At 46.8% G+C, this 12,059-nt stretch overlaps 1 protein-coding gene across 1 annotated transcript in view; it reads left to right on the plus strand.

Annotated features, from left to right (window-relative positions):
- Window positions 1-6,851, plus strand: part of atat1 (alpha tubulin acetyltransferase 1) — a 14,090-nt gene extending 7,239 nt beyond the window's left edge. Inside the window, exons 8-10 of the mRNA XM_056298888.1 lie at window positions 3,249-3,323; window positions 5,343-5,574; window positions 6,818-6,851. Of these exons, the coding sequence (XP_056154863.1) occupies window positions 3,249-3,323; window positions 5,343-5,574; window positions 6,818-6,851 (341 nt within the window). The remainder of the gene's footprint in view (window positions 1-3,248; window positions 3,324-5,342; window positions 5,575-6,817) is intronic.
- The last annotated feature ends 5,208 nt before the right edge of the window (window positions 6,852-12,059 follow it).

The raw sequence follows: 12,059 nt of genomic DNA on the forward strand, positions 1-12,059 counted from the left end.
GATCAGGAAGGAGTCTCCGTGGACTATGATGTTTGCGGGTGACATTGTGATCTGTAGTGAGAGTAGGGTGCAGGTGGAGGAGAGCCTGGAGAGGTGGAGGTGTGCACTGGAGAGAAGAGGAATGAAAGTCAGTAGGAACAAGATGGAATACATATGCGTGAATGAGAGGGAGGACAGTGGAATGGTGAGGATGCAAGGAGTGGAGGTGACGAAGGTGGATGAGTTTAAATACTTGGGGTCAACTGTCCACAGTAACGGGGAGTGCAGGAGAGAGGTGAAGAAGAGAGTGCAGGCAGGGTGGAGTGGGTGGAGAAGAGTGTCAGGAGTGATTTGTGACAGAAGGGTACCAGCAAGAGTTAAAGGGAAGGTTTACAAGATGGTAGTGAGACCAGCTATGTTGTATGGTTTGGAGACAGTGGCACTGATGAAAAGACAGGAGGTGGAGCTGGAGGTGGCAGAGATGAAGATGATAAGATTTTCACTGGGAGTGATGAAGGAGGACAGGATTAGGAAGGAGTATATCAGAGGGACAGCTCAGGTTGGACGGTTTGGAGACAAAGCAAGAGAGGCAAGATTGAGATGGTGTGGACATGTGTAGAGGAGAGATGCTGGGTATACTGGGAGAAGGATGCTGAATATGGAGCTGCCAGGGAAGAGGAGAAGAGGAAGGCCAAAGAGGAGGTTTATGGATGTGGTGAGGGAGTACATGCAGGTGGCTGGTGTGACAGAGGAAGATGCAGAAGACAGGAAGAGATGGAAACGGATGATCTGCTGTGGCGCCCCCCAACAGGAGCCCCCAAAAGTAGTAGTAGTAGTAGTAGTAGTAGTAGTAGTAGTAGTAGTAGTATGTCTAAACAGACTAGATAAGATTTTAATCTTTTGCCATCAGCAGATAAACTCAGGAGCTGTGTAGCATGGTATATCGTGTATCATGCTGTGATATATCATGACATCATATTGTTTAGCATGGTATATTGTGTATCATGCTGTGATATATCATGACATCATATTGTTTAGCATGGTATATTGTGTATCATGCTGTGATATATCATGCCATTATATTGTTTAGCATGGTATATTGTGTATCATGCTGTGATATATCATGACATCATATTGTTTAGCATGGTATATTGTGTATCATGCTGTGATATATCATGACATCATATTGTTTAGCATGGTATATTGTGTATCATGCTGTGATATATCATGCCATTATATTGTTTAGCATGGTATATTGTGTATCATGCTGTGATATATCATGACATCATATTGTTTAGCATGGTATATCATGTATCATGCTGTGATATATCATGCCATTATATTGTTTAGCATGGTATATCGTGTATCATGCTGTGATATATCGTGACATCATACTGTGTAGCATGGTATATCGTGTATCATGCTGTGATATATCGTGACATCATATTGTGTAGCATGGTATATCGTGTATCATGCTGTGATATATCGTGACATCATATTGTGTAGCATGGTATATCGTGTATCATGCTGTGATATATCGTGACATCATACTGTGTAGCATGGTATATCGTGTATCATGCTGTGATATATCATGCCATTATATTGTTTAGCATGGTATATCGTGTATCATGCTGTGATATATCATGACATCATATTGTTTAGCATGGTATATCGTGTATCATGCTGTGATATATCGTGACATCATATTGTGTAGCATGGTATATCGTGTATCATGCTGTGATATATCGTGACATCATATTGTGTAGCATGGTATATCGTGTATCATGCTGTGATATATCATGACATCATATTGTTTAGCATGGTATATCGTGTATCATGCTGTGATATATCATGCCATTATATTGTTTAGCATGGTATATCGTGTATCATGCTGTGATATATCATGACATCATATTGTTTAGCATGGTATATCGTGTATCATGCTGTGATATATCGTGACATCATATTGTGTAGCATGGTATATCGTGTATCATGCTGTGATATATCGTGACATCATATTGTGTAGCATGGTATATCGTGTATCATGCTGTGATATATCGTGACATCATACTGTGTAGCATGGTATATCGTGTATCATGCTGTGATATATCATGCCATTATATTGTTTAGCATGGTATATCGTGTATCATGCTGTGATATATCATGACATCATATTGTGTAGCATGGTATATCGTGTATCATGCTGTGATATATCGTGACATCATATTGTGTAGCATGGTATATCGTGTATCATGCTGTGATATATCGTGACATCATATTGTGTAGCATGGTATATCGTGTATCATGCTGTGATATATCATGACATCATATTGTTTAGCATGGTATATCGTGTATCATGCTGTGATATATCATGCCATTATATTGTTTAGCATGGTATATCGTGTATCATGCTGTGATATATCATGACATCATATTGTTTAGCATGGTATATCGTGTATCATGCTGTGATATATCATGACATCATACTGTGTAGCATGGTATATCGTGTATCATGCTGTGATATATCATGCCATTATATTGGCCCAATGTAATGTACATGTTTTCTCATACAGTGTTTGAGATTTTAACTCCAAATTAGATTTGTTTCATTTTTTGTGCTAACACATAGTATATGCTAAATAAACCAGAGATACTGTCTGTGTCGACGTCAGTCTGCCATTCGCTGTCGATCAGTCAGCTCCGGGATCCAGCTCATGATGATTCTTAACTCTGTTGTGGGAAGTTTGGTTGAAACTTGTTTAAATTCAAAAATCAAGACAGAGCTGATCGAGAGCTCAAGACTACTCTGTGAGTTCTGGTGGACAGACGCTCAGAACACTTTATTCATCCTGGTGGACAGATGCTCAGAACACGGATGAATAAAGTATTCTGATCTGACATGATCTGATCTAAATCTTGCACTAGCACACATCCAGGCTTCACCTTCACTTATTTCTCAGTGGTTGCAGCGTAAACTCTCTGGTTGATCACTTATTTTTTGTGAGAATATTTGGGCGTATTTAAAGTGTGAAACCTTGTTCTCTTACTTTTTTGCAGCTAAAGTAAAAGGGAAGGCTGGAGTTCTCTCACCTTCCACAACAACACTCGTTTAATGCTTTTGCCTCCATAATCAAAGAAGGTGGGATCAGGTCATGTGGACACAGTGTCCACATGACCTGATCCCACCTTCTTTGATCTTCTGACCTGGATTATTGAGCCTGCATCATCAAGACGTTTTGCCTCCATGTTGACCTTCCTCTCCTCCACAGCGGCCCAGCTGAGAAAGGTGCCCTCAAAAAAGCCCGACGGAGAGATCAAACCTTACTCACTAGTGGAGAGAGAAGGTCAGATATGACTCCCCGTGAGATCCATGAGCTCTATAGAGTGTCACGAACAACCATATTCTGGGTTGTTTTCTCATAACGTACATAATTCAGCCACTGTTTGGTAGCAGCACTGTTCACTGCAGTTTGGATTAACCATCACATCTGCTTCACTGGGGCGGCACGGTGGCACAGTGGTTAGTGCAGTCACCTCACAGCAAGAAAGTCCTGGGTTCGAGCCCCGGGGTAGTCCAACCTTGGGGGTCGTCCTGGGTCGTCCTCTGTGTGGAGTTTGCATGTTCTCCCCGTGTCTGTGTGGGTTTCCTCCGGGGGCTCCGGTTTCCTCCCACAGTCCAAACACATGTAGGTCAGGTGACTCAGCCGTACTAAATTGTACCTAGGCTTGTGTGTGTGTGTGTGTGTGTGTGTGTGTGTGTGTGTGTGTGTGTGTGTGTGTGTGTGTGTGTGTGTGTGTGTGTACACGTACATGTTTAGCTATCCTTGTGCGGACCAAACGTCCACACCAGCATAGCTAAACCTGACAGCACCTACCTTGTAAGGAAAAGGGTCTATTTTAGGGTTAGGTTAAGGTTAGGGTAAGGGTTAGGTTAAGGTTAAGGTTGGAGTAAGGGTTAGGGTTAGGTTAAGGTTAAGGGTTAGGATAAGGGTTAAGGTTAGGTTAAGGTTAAGGGTTAGGATAAGGGTTAGGGTTAGGTTAAGGTTAGGGTAAGGGTTAGGGTTAGGTTAAGGTAAGGGTTAGGTTAAGGTTAGGGTAAGGGTTAGGGTTAGGTTAAGGTAAGGGTTAGGTTAAGGTTAGGGTAAGGGTTAGGTTAAGGTTAGGATAAGGGTTAGGGTTAGGTTAGGGTTAAGTTAAGGTAAGGGTTAAGGTAAGGGTTAGGTTAAGGTTGGGGTTGGGTTAGGGTTAGGTTAAGGGTTAGGATAAGGGTTAGGTTAAGGTAAGGGTTAGGTTAAGGTTAGGGTTAGGTTAAGGGTTAGGGTTAGGTTAAGGTAAGGGTTAGGTTAAGGTTAGGGTAAGGGTTAGGGTTAGGTTAAGGTAAGGGTTAGGTTAGGGTAAGGGTTAGGGTTAGGTTAAGGGTTAGGATAAGGGTTAGGGTTAGGCATGTAGTTTACGTGGGTAAGGTTAGGGTTAAGAGCTAGGAAATGAATGTAGTCAATGAGGGGTCCACACAAGGATGGTGAAACAAGACTGTGTGTGTGTGTGTGTGTGTGTGTGTGTGTGTGTGTGTGTGTGTGTGTGTGTGTGTGTGTGTGTGTGTGTGTGTGTGAGCCTTGTGATGGTCTGGCGGTCTGTCCAGGGTGTCTCCCCACCTGTTGCTCAGTGACTACAGGGATAGGATCCAGCATCCCTGTGACTCTGAGAGCAGGATAAGTGGTTCAGATAAGGATGGATGGCTCTCCTTCACTGCAAGTGTGAATATATTTGTCTCCAGAACCACCAGTTTATGGCTTCTTTATTTTTTTACAATTTTTGGGTTTTCTGAAAAACAATTTTCTTCTTGTGGTTTGTTGGTTTCTTTTGTTAATCATTTTATATATTATCCATCCATCATCCAAACCGCTTCTCCTGCTCTCAAGGTCACGGGGATGCTGGAGCCTATCCCAGCAATCACTGGGCGGCAGGTGGGAAGACACCCTGGACAGGCTGCCAGGCCATCATTCATTATTATTTATTTATTAAAATAATGTTTGCTCTCGCATCGTCTTGGTATTTGCTGTGACTTATGCAGCCATTTGTCGCGTGTAGCATTGGAAACATGCACATGAAACAGTGAGTGTGGTTCAGAGTATGTGAAGACCTACTACATCTTAATGGCCGCTGTGGACAGGATGGTGTGAGGTTATGTAAACCCCCCGGCTGGTGTGGGTGTTGCTGGTGTGGGTGTTGCTGGTGTGGGTGTTGCTGGTGTGGGTGTTGCTGGTGTGGGTGTTGCTGGTGTGGGTGTTGCTGGTGTGGGTGTTGCTGGTGTGGGCGTTGCGAACAGTCTCACTGACATCCTTGCCTGTTGTTTGCCTGTACAGCGGTACGCCAGGAACAGAGGGTGCTGCCCTGGCCATTTGTTCACCCCGCCGCCGCCCCCACCTCTCCTCAACGGCCGGCGTCCTCCCAGTGCTCCCGCTCCCTCAGCGTGGGATCATCCCCCAGCAGGACCCCCCCACACCCTGCTCAGCCCCCAGCTCCTCTCCCTGGGGGCTACAGGGGCCAGACTCCCCAGTCCCCCCTCATCGACAGCTGCAGGGAAAAGCGCGCCAGGTAAGTAACCACACTTCAGGCCCCCATCCTGGTTAGCCCTGTGCAGTTAGCTGTGTGGAGACAGCTTCCACAGGGAATGTGCATGCCTGTCTGTCCGTGGCGTGCTCTGCACAGAGGGCAGTCTGCCCGTGGCGTGCTCTGTACAGAGGGCAGTCTGCCCGTGGCGTGCTCTGCACAGAGGGCAGTCTGCCCGTGGCGTGCTCTGCACAGAGGGCAGTCTGCCCGTGGCGTGCTCTGCACAGCGGGCAGTCTGCCCGTGGCGTGCTCTGCACAGAGGGCAGTCTGCCCGTGGCGTGCTCTGCACAGCGGGCAGTCTGCCCGTGGCGTGCTCTGCACAGAGGGCAGTCTGCCCGTGGCGTGCTCTGCACAGAGGGCAGTCTGCCCGTGGCGTGCTCTGCACAGAGGGCAGTCTGCCCGTGGCGTGCTCTGCACAGAGGGCAGTCTGCCCGTGGCGTGCTCTGCACAGAGGGCAGTCTGCCCGTGGCGTGCTCTGCACAGCGGGCAGTCTGCCCGTGGCGTGCTCTGCACAGAGGGCAGTCTGCCCGTGGCGTGCTCTGCACAGAGGGCAGTCTGCCCGTGGCGTGCTCTGCACAGAGGGCAGTCTGCCCGTGGCGTGCTCTGCACAGCGGGCAGTCTGCCCGTGGCGTGCTCTGCACAGAGGGCAGTCTGCCCGTGGCGTGCTCTGCACAGAGGGCAGTCTGCCCGTGGCGTGCTCTGCACAGCGGGCAGTCTGCCCGTGGCGTGCTCTGCACAGCGGGCAGTCTGCCCGTGGCGTGCTCTGCACAGAGGGCAGTCTGCCCGTGGCGTGCTCTGCACAGAGGGCAGTCTGCCCGTGGCGTGCTCTGCACAGAGGGCAGTCTGCCCGTGGCGTGCTCTGCACAGAGGGCAGTCTGCCCGTGGCGTGCTCTGCACAGCGGGCCTGTGTTAGAGCCAGCCTGGCAGTGTGACACCACATTCCTCTCACTAGGCATTTATTGTGTTGTACACAAAGAGGCAGTCTCTGCAGCACTGAGCTGCTCTGTCCCATCTCAGCCGCCTCAGTCTCTCCTCTACGTACCTAATTGTTGCAGCTGACCTCTGACCTCTATATGGTCTCTCTAAACAGTTTCCTTCTTTGTTTCTCTCTCTCCCCAACCACTTGTCTCTCACTGTTAACAACTCGTTTGTCTACTTCATTGACCTAATTTTACCACTTTCGTTCTGTTTTGTCATCGTCTCATACTTGGTGTCCTCGTTGCAATAGTTCTTTAAACCGATCACAGCTCGGCTTCCATTGACCTCTGACCTCTACCATTGCCTCAACCTTTAAAGGAAGGGCTTAGGGTTTCTTATGCTGTACAGATAGCATACAACCCATGTCATTGTCATGAGAGAGGCAGTGTGGTATTACGGGAAAGATTTGTCCCAGAAAAGCCAAGACAGACAGCATAGCGGTGCTCCCAGACCCTCCTGAACCTCCCTTTACCCACCCGATGGAGGAATAGGATTCTGTATCGCACATGCTTTTTTTAAAGTTTCATTAAAGTCTCTCCCAAAAGTAAACACAAACGTGATTGCCTTTTATTGACCTCACATAACTTCCACACACATTGATGAGTATTTTGTCTTACGCCCCTTTTCCACTACATGGTACCGGCTCAGCTCGACTCGGCTTTTTCGTATTCCATTACTGGACAGTACCGGCGTTTGGTACTGTTACCACTTTTCTGGTACCACCTTTGTCAAGGTTCCAAAAAAACTGGAGCGGTACCAAAACCACTGCAGACCAGCTCCCCTGAGGGGCACTGCTACGGTGATGGAAAACCACACTCTGGGAGTTGAGTCTCGACCTGAGCCAGTACCGTGTGGTGGGAAATAGTCCATGGGCCAGAGCCCAAAATTTCCTATTTCGGTACACTCAAGGTGGCAAAACTTACTTATAATTTTTGAAAGGATCCATGTCTGTAGATGATATTTTGGTATGATAACCATTCCTGAGTGGCAGCTGTATCACAGTTATCAGCTCATGAAGTTAACCACCCCCTAAACTAAATTGCATTTTAGACGCTGGTGCATATCCTGGTTTAGCCTCATGGTCAGGACATTTTTCAATGTTCTATAATATTGTCTTTGGTATCATTTTAAAGGGGACCTTCTTAGCTTTCATTCAAGCCCTGTTGTGGATATTTCTCACAAATATAGAGGTCACTTGAGCTCTTCAACCCGTCAATAACACACATCTTTCTGCAATGTTCGCCTAAACTACATACTTTCTTTAACCCTGTGGCATCTAGGAATATCAGGGACACAAAACACAAAAACTGGAATACTCACAGGACTGTAAAGATTCAGGAAATGTATAATATACCCATACTATTTCATTGTGTGAGGTGATTGTGAACCTTAAATTAGAAGGGCATTATTACTAAGAAACTAACTAGACCAAAGCAAGTTAGTCCATGGGTCAGACCAGATATCGATATCACCCAAGGTGACACAACTTCACTGGTGCCATTTTATTTGGTACACTAACAGAAGTAAAATAATACATGATAACCTTTCCAAATGAGCAGCTATTTCATTTTTCTTTCAGGAAACCTGTTTCTGTGCCTCTCACGATTGTGTATTTGCCCAGATTTTTACAAATATAGCATTTCAACACCCCTGGTACTGATTAGCCTAGCTTAAACTCTGGGACAGTTCTTAGTTGGCCAACAACCAAGGATAACCAGTACTGTGTACTTCCATTCATTGTGCTAAGCTAGGCTTAGTTGTGTCTCTGCTGAAGAGAAACAATCTAAGAGAGTAGCTCGACATGCTCCAAGTACATCTAGGACTTATGATGCAGAGTGCATATTTTGTCAGAAAAACAGCAAATATTCCAAGAGACAGAATACGAGAGAAGCACTGGTGCAGTGTCGAGAACTGCGAGCTGATGCAAAGATCAGGAGTGCAGCCACAAAGAAAAGGGACAGCAGAATCCTTGCCATTGTGAGTAGAGACCTTGTAGCAGCTGAAGGGCACTACCACAGGTCATGCTATAGACTTTACACCAAAGAAGAGGTTTCCAAAGAAGAGGTTGCCAGCAATGAAGATGATGATGCTGCAGCCCAGTATGAAGCTGCTGTGAATAAGGCATACAATGAGCTGTTCCTCTTCATCAGGATGGAGCTTTTTGGCAATCCTCAAGTGATGACAATGACTGATCTCTCTTCTAGACTGGTAGCTTCAATGAACTCCCAAGGCATTGCCCAAGTCAAGGAATCAACCAAGAAGCACATAAGGCGAAACCTGGAGAGTGAGTTTGCTGGAGCCTTGCAGATATTCCCTGATGAGAAAGGAAAATTCCTCCTCTATCCCGATAACTTGTCCATGAGGGAACTTGCCAAAGAAAATCAGTCTCTCAAAAGGGAGCTGCAGACCCTGAAAAGTGTCAGTGCACAAGATGTTATAGCCAAAGCAGCCATCAAATTGAGAGCAGACATTAAAAGTCAAGATGTTCCTCAAACCTGGCCGCCTGAAGTCAAACCAGAAGCAGAATGTCCTACCATTCCAGAGTCGCTCATTATCTTCCTGTACTCTCTACTCACAGGCTCAAATGATCCTGATCATGCATCCCAGAGAGTGCAGTGCCTTCTGCAGTCATTTGGCCATGACATAGTATATGCAGTGACATGTGGAAATACCAAGCCTTCCAAGCACATTGTTCTGCCATTCAGTGTCAAATCGTTGACAGGAAATGTAGAGTTGATAAACATCCTCAACCGACTTGGTCACAGTGTGTCCTATTCACAGATGGAAGAGATCAACACTGCCCTGTGTCTCCAGAAACTCTCATCATCAGGGAGTGGCATTGCCCTTCCAGCTAACATCCATCCTGGCATATTCACAACTTTAGCCTGGGACAATATCGACCGTCTTGAAGAAACTGTCAGTGGTGAGGGAACATCTCACAGAGTCAATGGGATTGCTGTGCAAGCAAAGCCAGTCAACCCACTTCCTGTCCAACCCATGCCCACTGTTCCCAAAACAAAGAAGAGAAGCATTGATGGACCCCCACCAATGTTACCAACTTACAATGCGGTAGGGCCACCACAAAGCAAAAAGTCAGATGCCGATACTGCAGCCAATACTAAGCTTGCCAGAGAGAAAAACCTTCTTTGGGTCCTAGCACGCATGTCACAACAAGAAGAACAGTCAGTCAGCAGCTGGACAGGCTTCAACATCCTGACTCGAGGAGAGATGACGGTCATCCCCGACAATATAGGCTATCTGCCTACCATCAATGCTCCAGCGACACAAATGTCTACTGTCAACGAGGTGCTTAACCAGTCACTGAGCATCATGCAGTGCTTAGGCCTGAGGAAGATTGTCTGTGTCTTTGACCAAGCCCTGTATGCGAAGGCTGTCGAGATCACATGGAAACACCATGACAAGTTCCATGATATCATCGTTAGGCTTGGGGTATTCCACACCATCTGCACACTGCTGGCAATAATAGGAAAGCGTTTCCAAGATGCTGGACTCAAAGACCTCTGCATTGAGTCTGGCATGATTGCAGAAGGCTCAATTGCTGGTGTTATGGATGGCCGCAAGTACAACAGGGCAGTGCGACTACACAAGCTCCTGTATGAGGCTCTCATGCGACTGACCTTGAATGGTTTCCTGTCCTGGTTGGAAGAAACTCACAGGAATGACATGGTTCACCTGAATGAGACACTGAAGACCATTGACAGCCTTGGGAAAGAAGTCTCACAACATGCTTTGAAGGAGGTCCTCGAGAACAGCTCTTGTACATGCATCATGGATCTATTTGAAGTCTACCGTGAGTTCCTTAGAGGTGGAAACGGCAGCCTCTCGAACTTCTGGATGTCCTATTTGGACATGGTTGAAATCTTGTTGGGGCTCATCCGAGCATCCAGAGAGGGAGACTGGATGCTACACTTGGCTAGCATTCGAGCAATGATCCCATGGTGCTTTGCTTATGACAGGATGAATTATGCACACTACCTCCCCTACTACTACGCCCAGATGTCTGAGCTGCCCATCACACACCCAGATGTGTACACAGAATTCATGGAAGGAGGCTTCTCAGTCCAACTGGGCTCCACCAATCCCTTTGGCCGAATCCCTGTTGACCAAGCTATAGAAGAAACGGTGAACAAAGACACCCAAACAGCTGGAGGGACAAAGGGATTCAGCTTGAAGCCAGGAGCTGTGACCAAATATTATCTCACAGCTGAGTATAGAAGCATGTACCTCAGACAGCTGAGAGACCTGACAGGTCAAGGCAGGTGCAAATGGTCTCATCCAGATCTACAGAGTCCAAGGATCAAGAGAGATGAAGCAGATGTCCAGTCTCTCATGGACCTTATGGAGAATAACTGGCTCAATCCTATGTCCCCTGATGAGATTGATTTGGTTAGCCTCTCCACTGGCAACATGGCTCCACCTGATGTGACCATAGATCTCTTGAGAGCTCTTGAGAAAGGAGAAGAGGCCTACCTAGCATTCCAGCAAACAAGGTTAGATGCAGACCCACCACCTGTGAAATTCCACGACAAGATGACCAAGCAAAGTCTGAAAACATTCTCCAATGTCAGCACAAAACAAGCTCATGGAAAGAAAGCACAGGATGTGGTTCTGAAGGCAGATAGAAACCTTTTCAGTCACATGATCCTGGTGGCTGAAAGCAGGAAGGTGAATCTGAAGGATGTCCTTGCCTACCCATTGGGCCCACTACCATGGGCACTGGCAAATGCTGATGGGTCCTTACGAAAAACAAACAAGGCTGCACTTGCCAGAGAGCTTGAAAAGAATGTATCTCCTGCAGAAGACATCCCAATCCCATCTACTTCCATCATTGATGGGATGAGCCTGGTCCAAAAAATGAATGGCAACAACAAAACCTTTGCACAGGTGGCAGAGTCAGCCTTGACCCAGGTCCTCCATGAGGGAGCACAGAGTGGGAGAATTGATGTTGTTTTTGATGTCTATCACCAGACTTCGATCAAAGATGCTGAACGACTGAACCGGGGTGGAGACATCACTCTGCAGTACAGGAATCTTGCAGGGGGACACCACGTCCAGCAGTGGAGAAAATTTCTGTGCAGTTCCTCCAACAAGACCAGTCTCATCAAGTTTCTGGTGGAAGAGTGGAAACTCCCACGATACAGAGCTATGCTGCATGGCAAGGTGTTGTACATGACCTGTGAGGAAACCTGCTACAAGTTGACAGAAGATGGGTGTGAGGAAGCAGCAGAACTGCACTCCACACATGAAGAAGCTGACACCCGTCTGCTCCTGCATGCATTGCATGCAGCAAATGCGGGCTCAAAGTCAGTTATCATCACAGCTGAGGACACTGATGTCATGTTGCTTTGTCTTGGCTTCCAGAAGGACATCACCTGTCCCATCTACCAGAAGTGTGGGACTCAGAACCGCACACGGTTTGTCGACATCACCAAACTGGCAAGTTCACTTGGAGACAGCATCTGTGACAGCCT

Source organism: Lampris incognitus, chromosome 18 (assembly GCF_029633865.1).
Source record: "Lampris incognitus isolate fLamInc1 chromosome 18, fLamInc1.hap2, whole genome shotgun sequence".
Classification (NCBI taxonomy): Eukaryota; Metazoa; Chordata; class Actinopteri; order Lampriformes; family Lampridae; genus Lampris; species Lampris incognitus.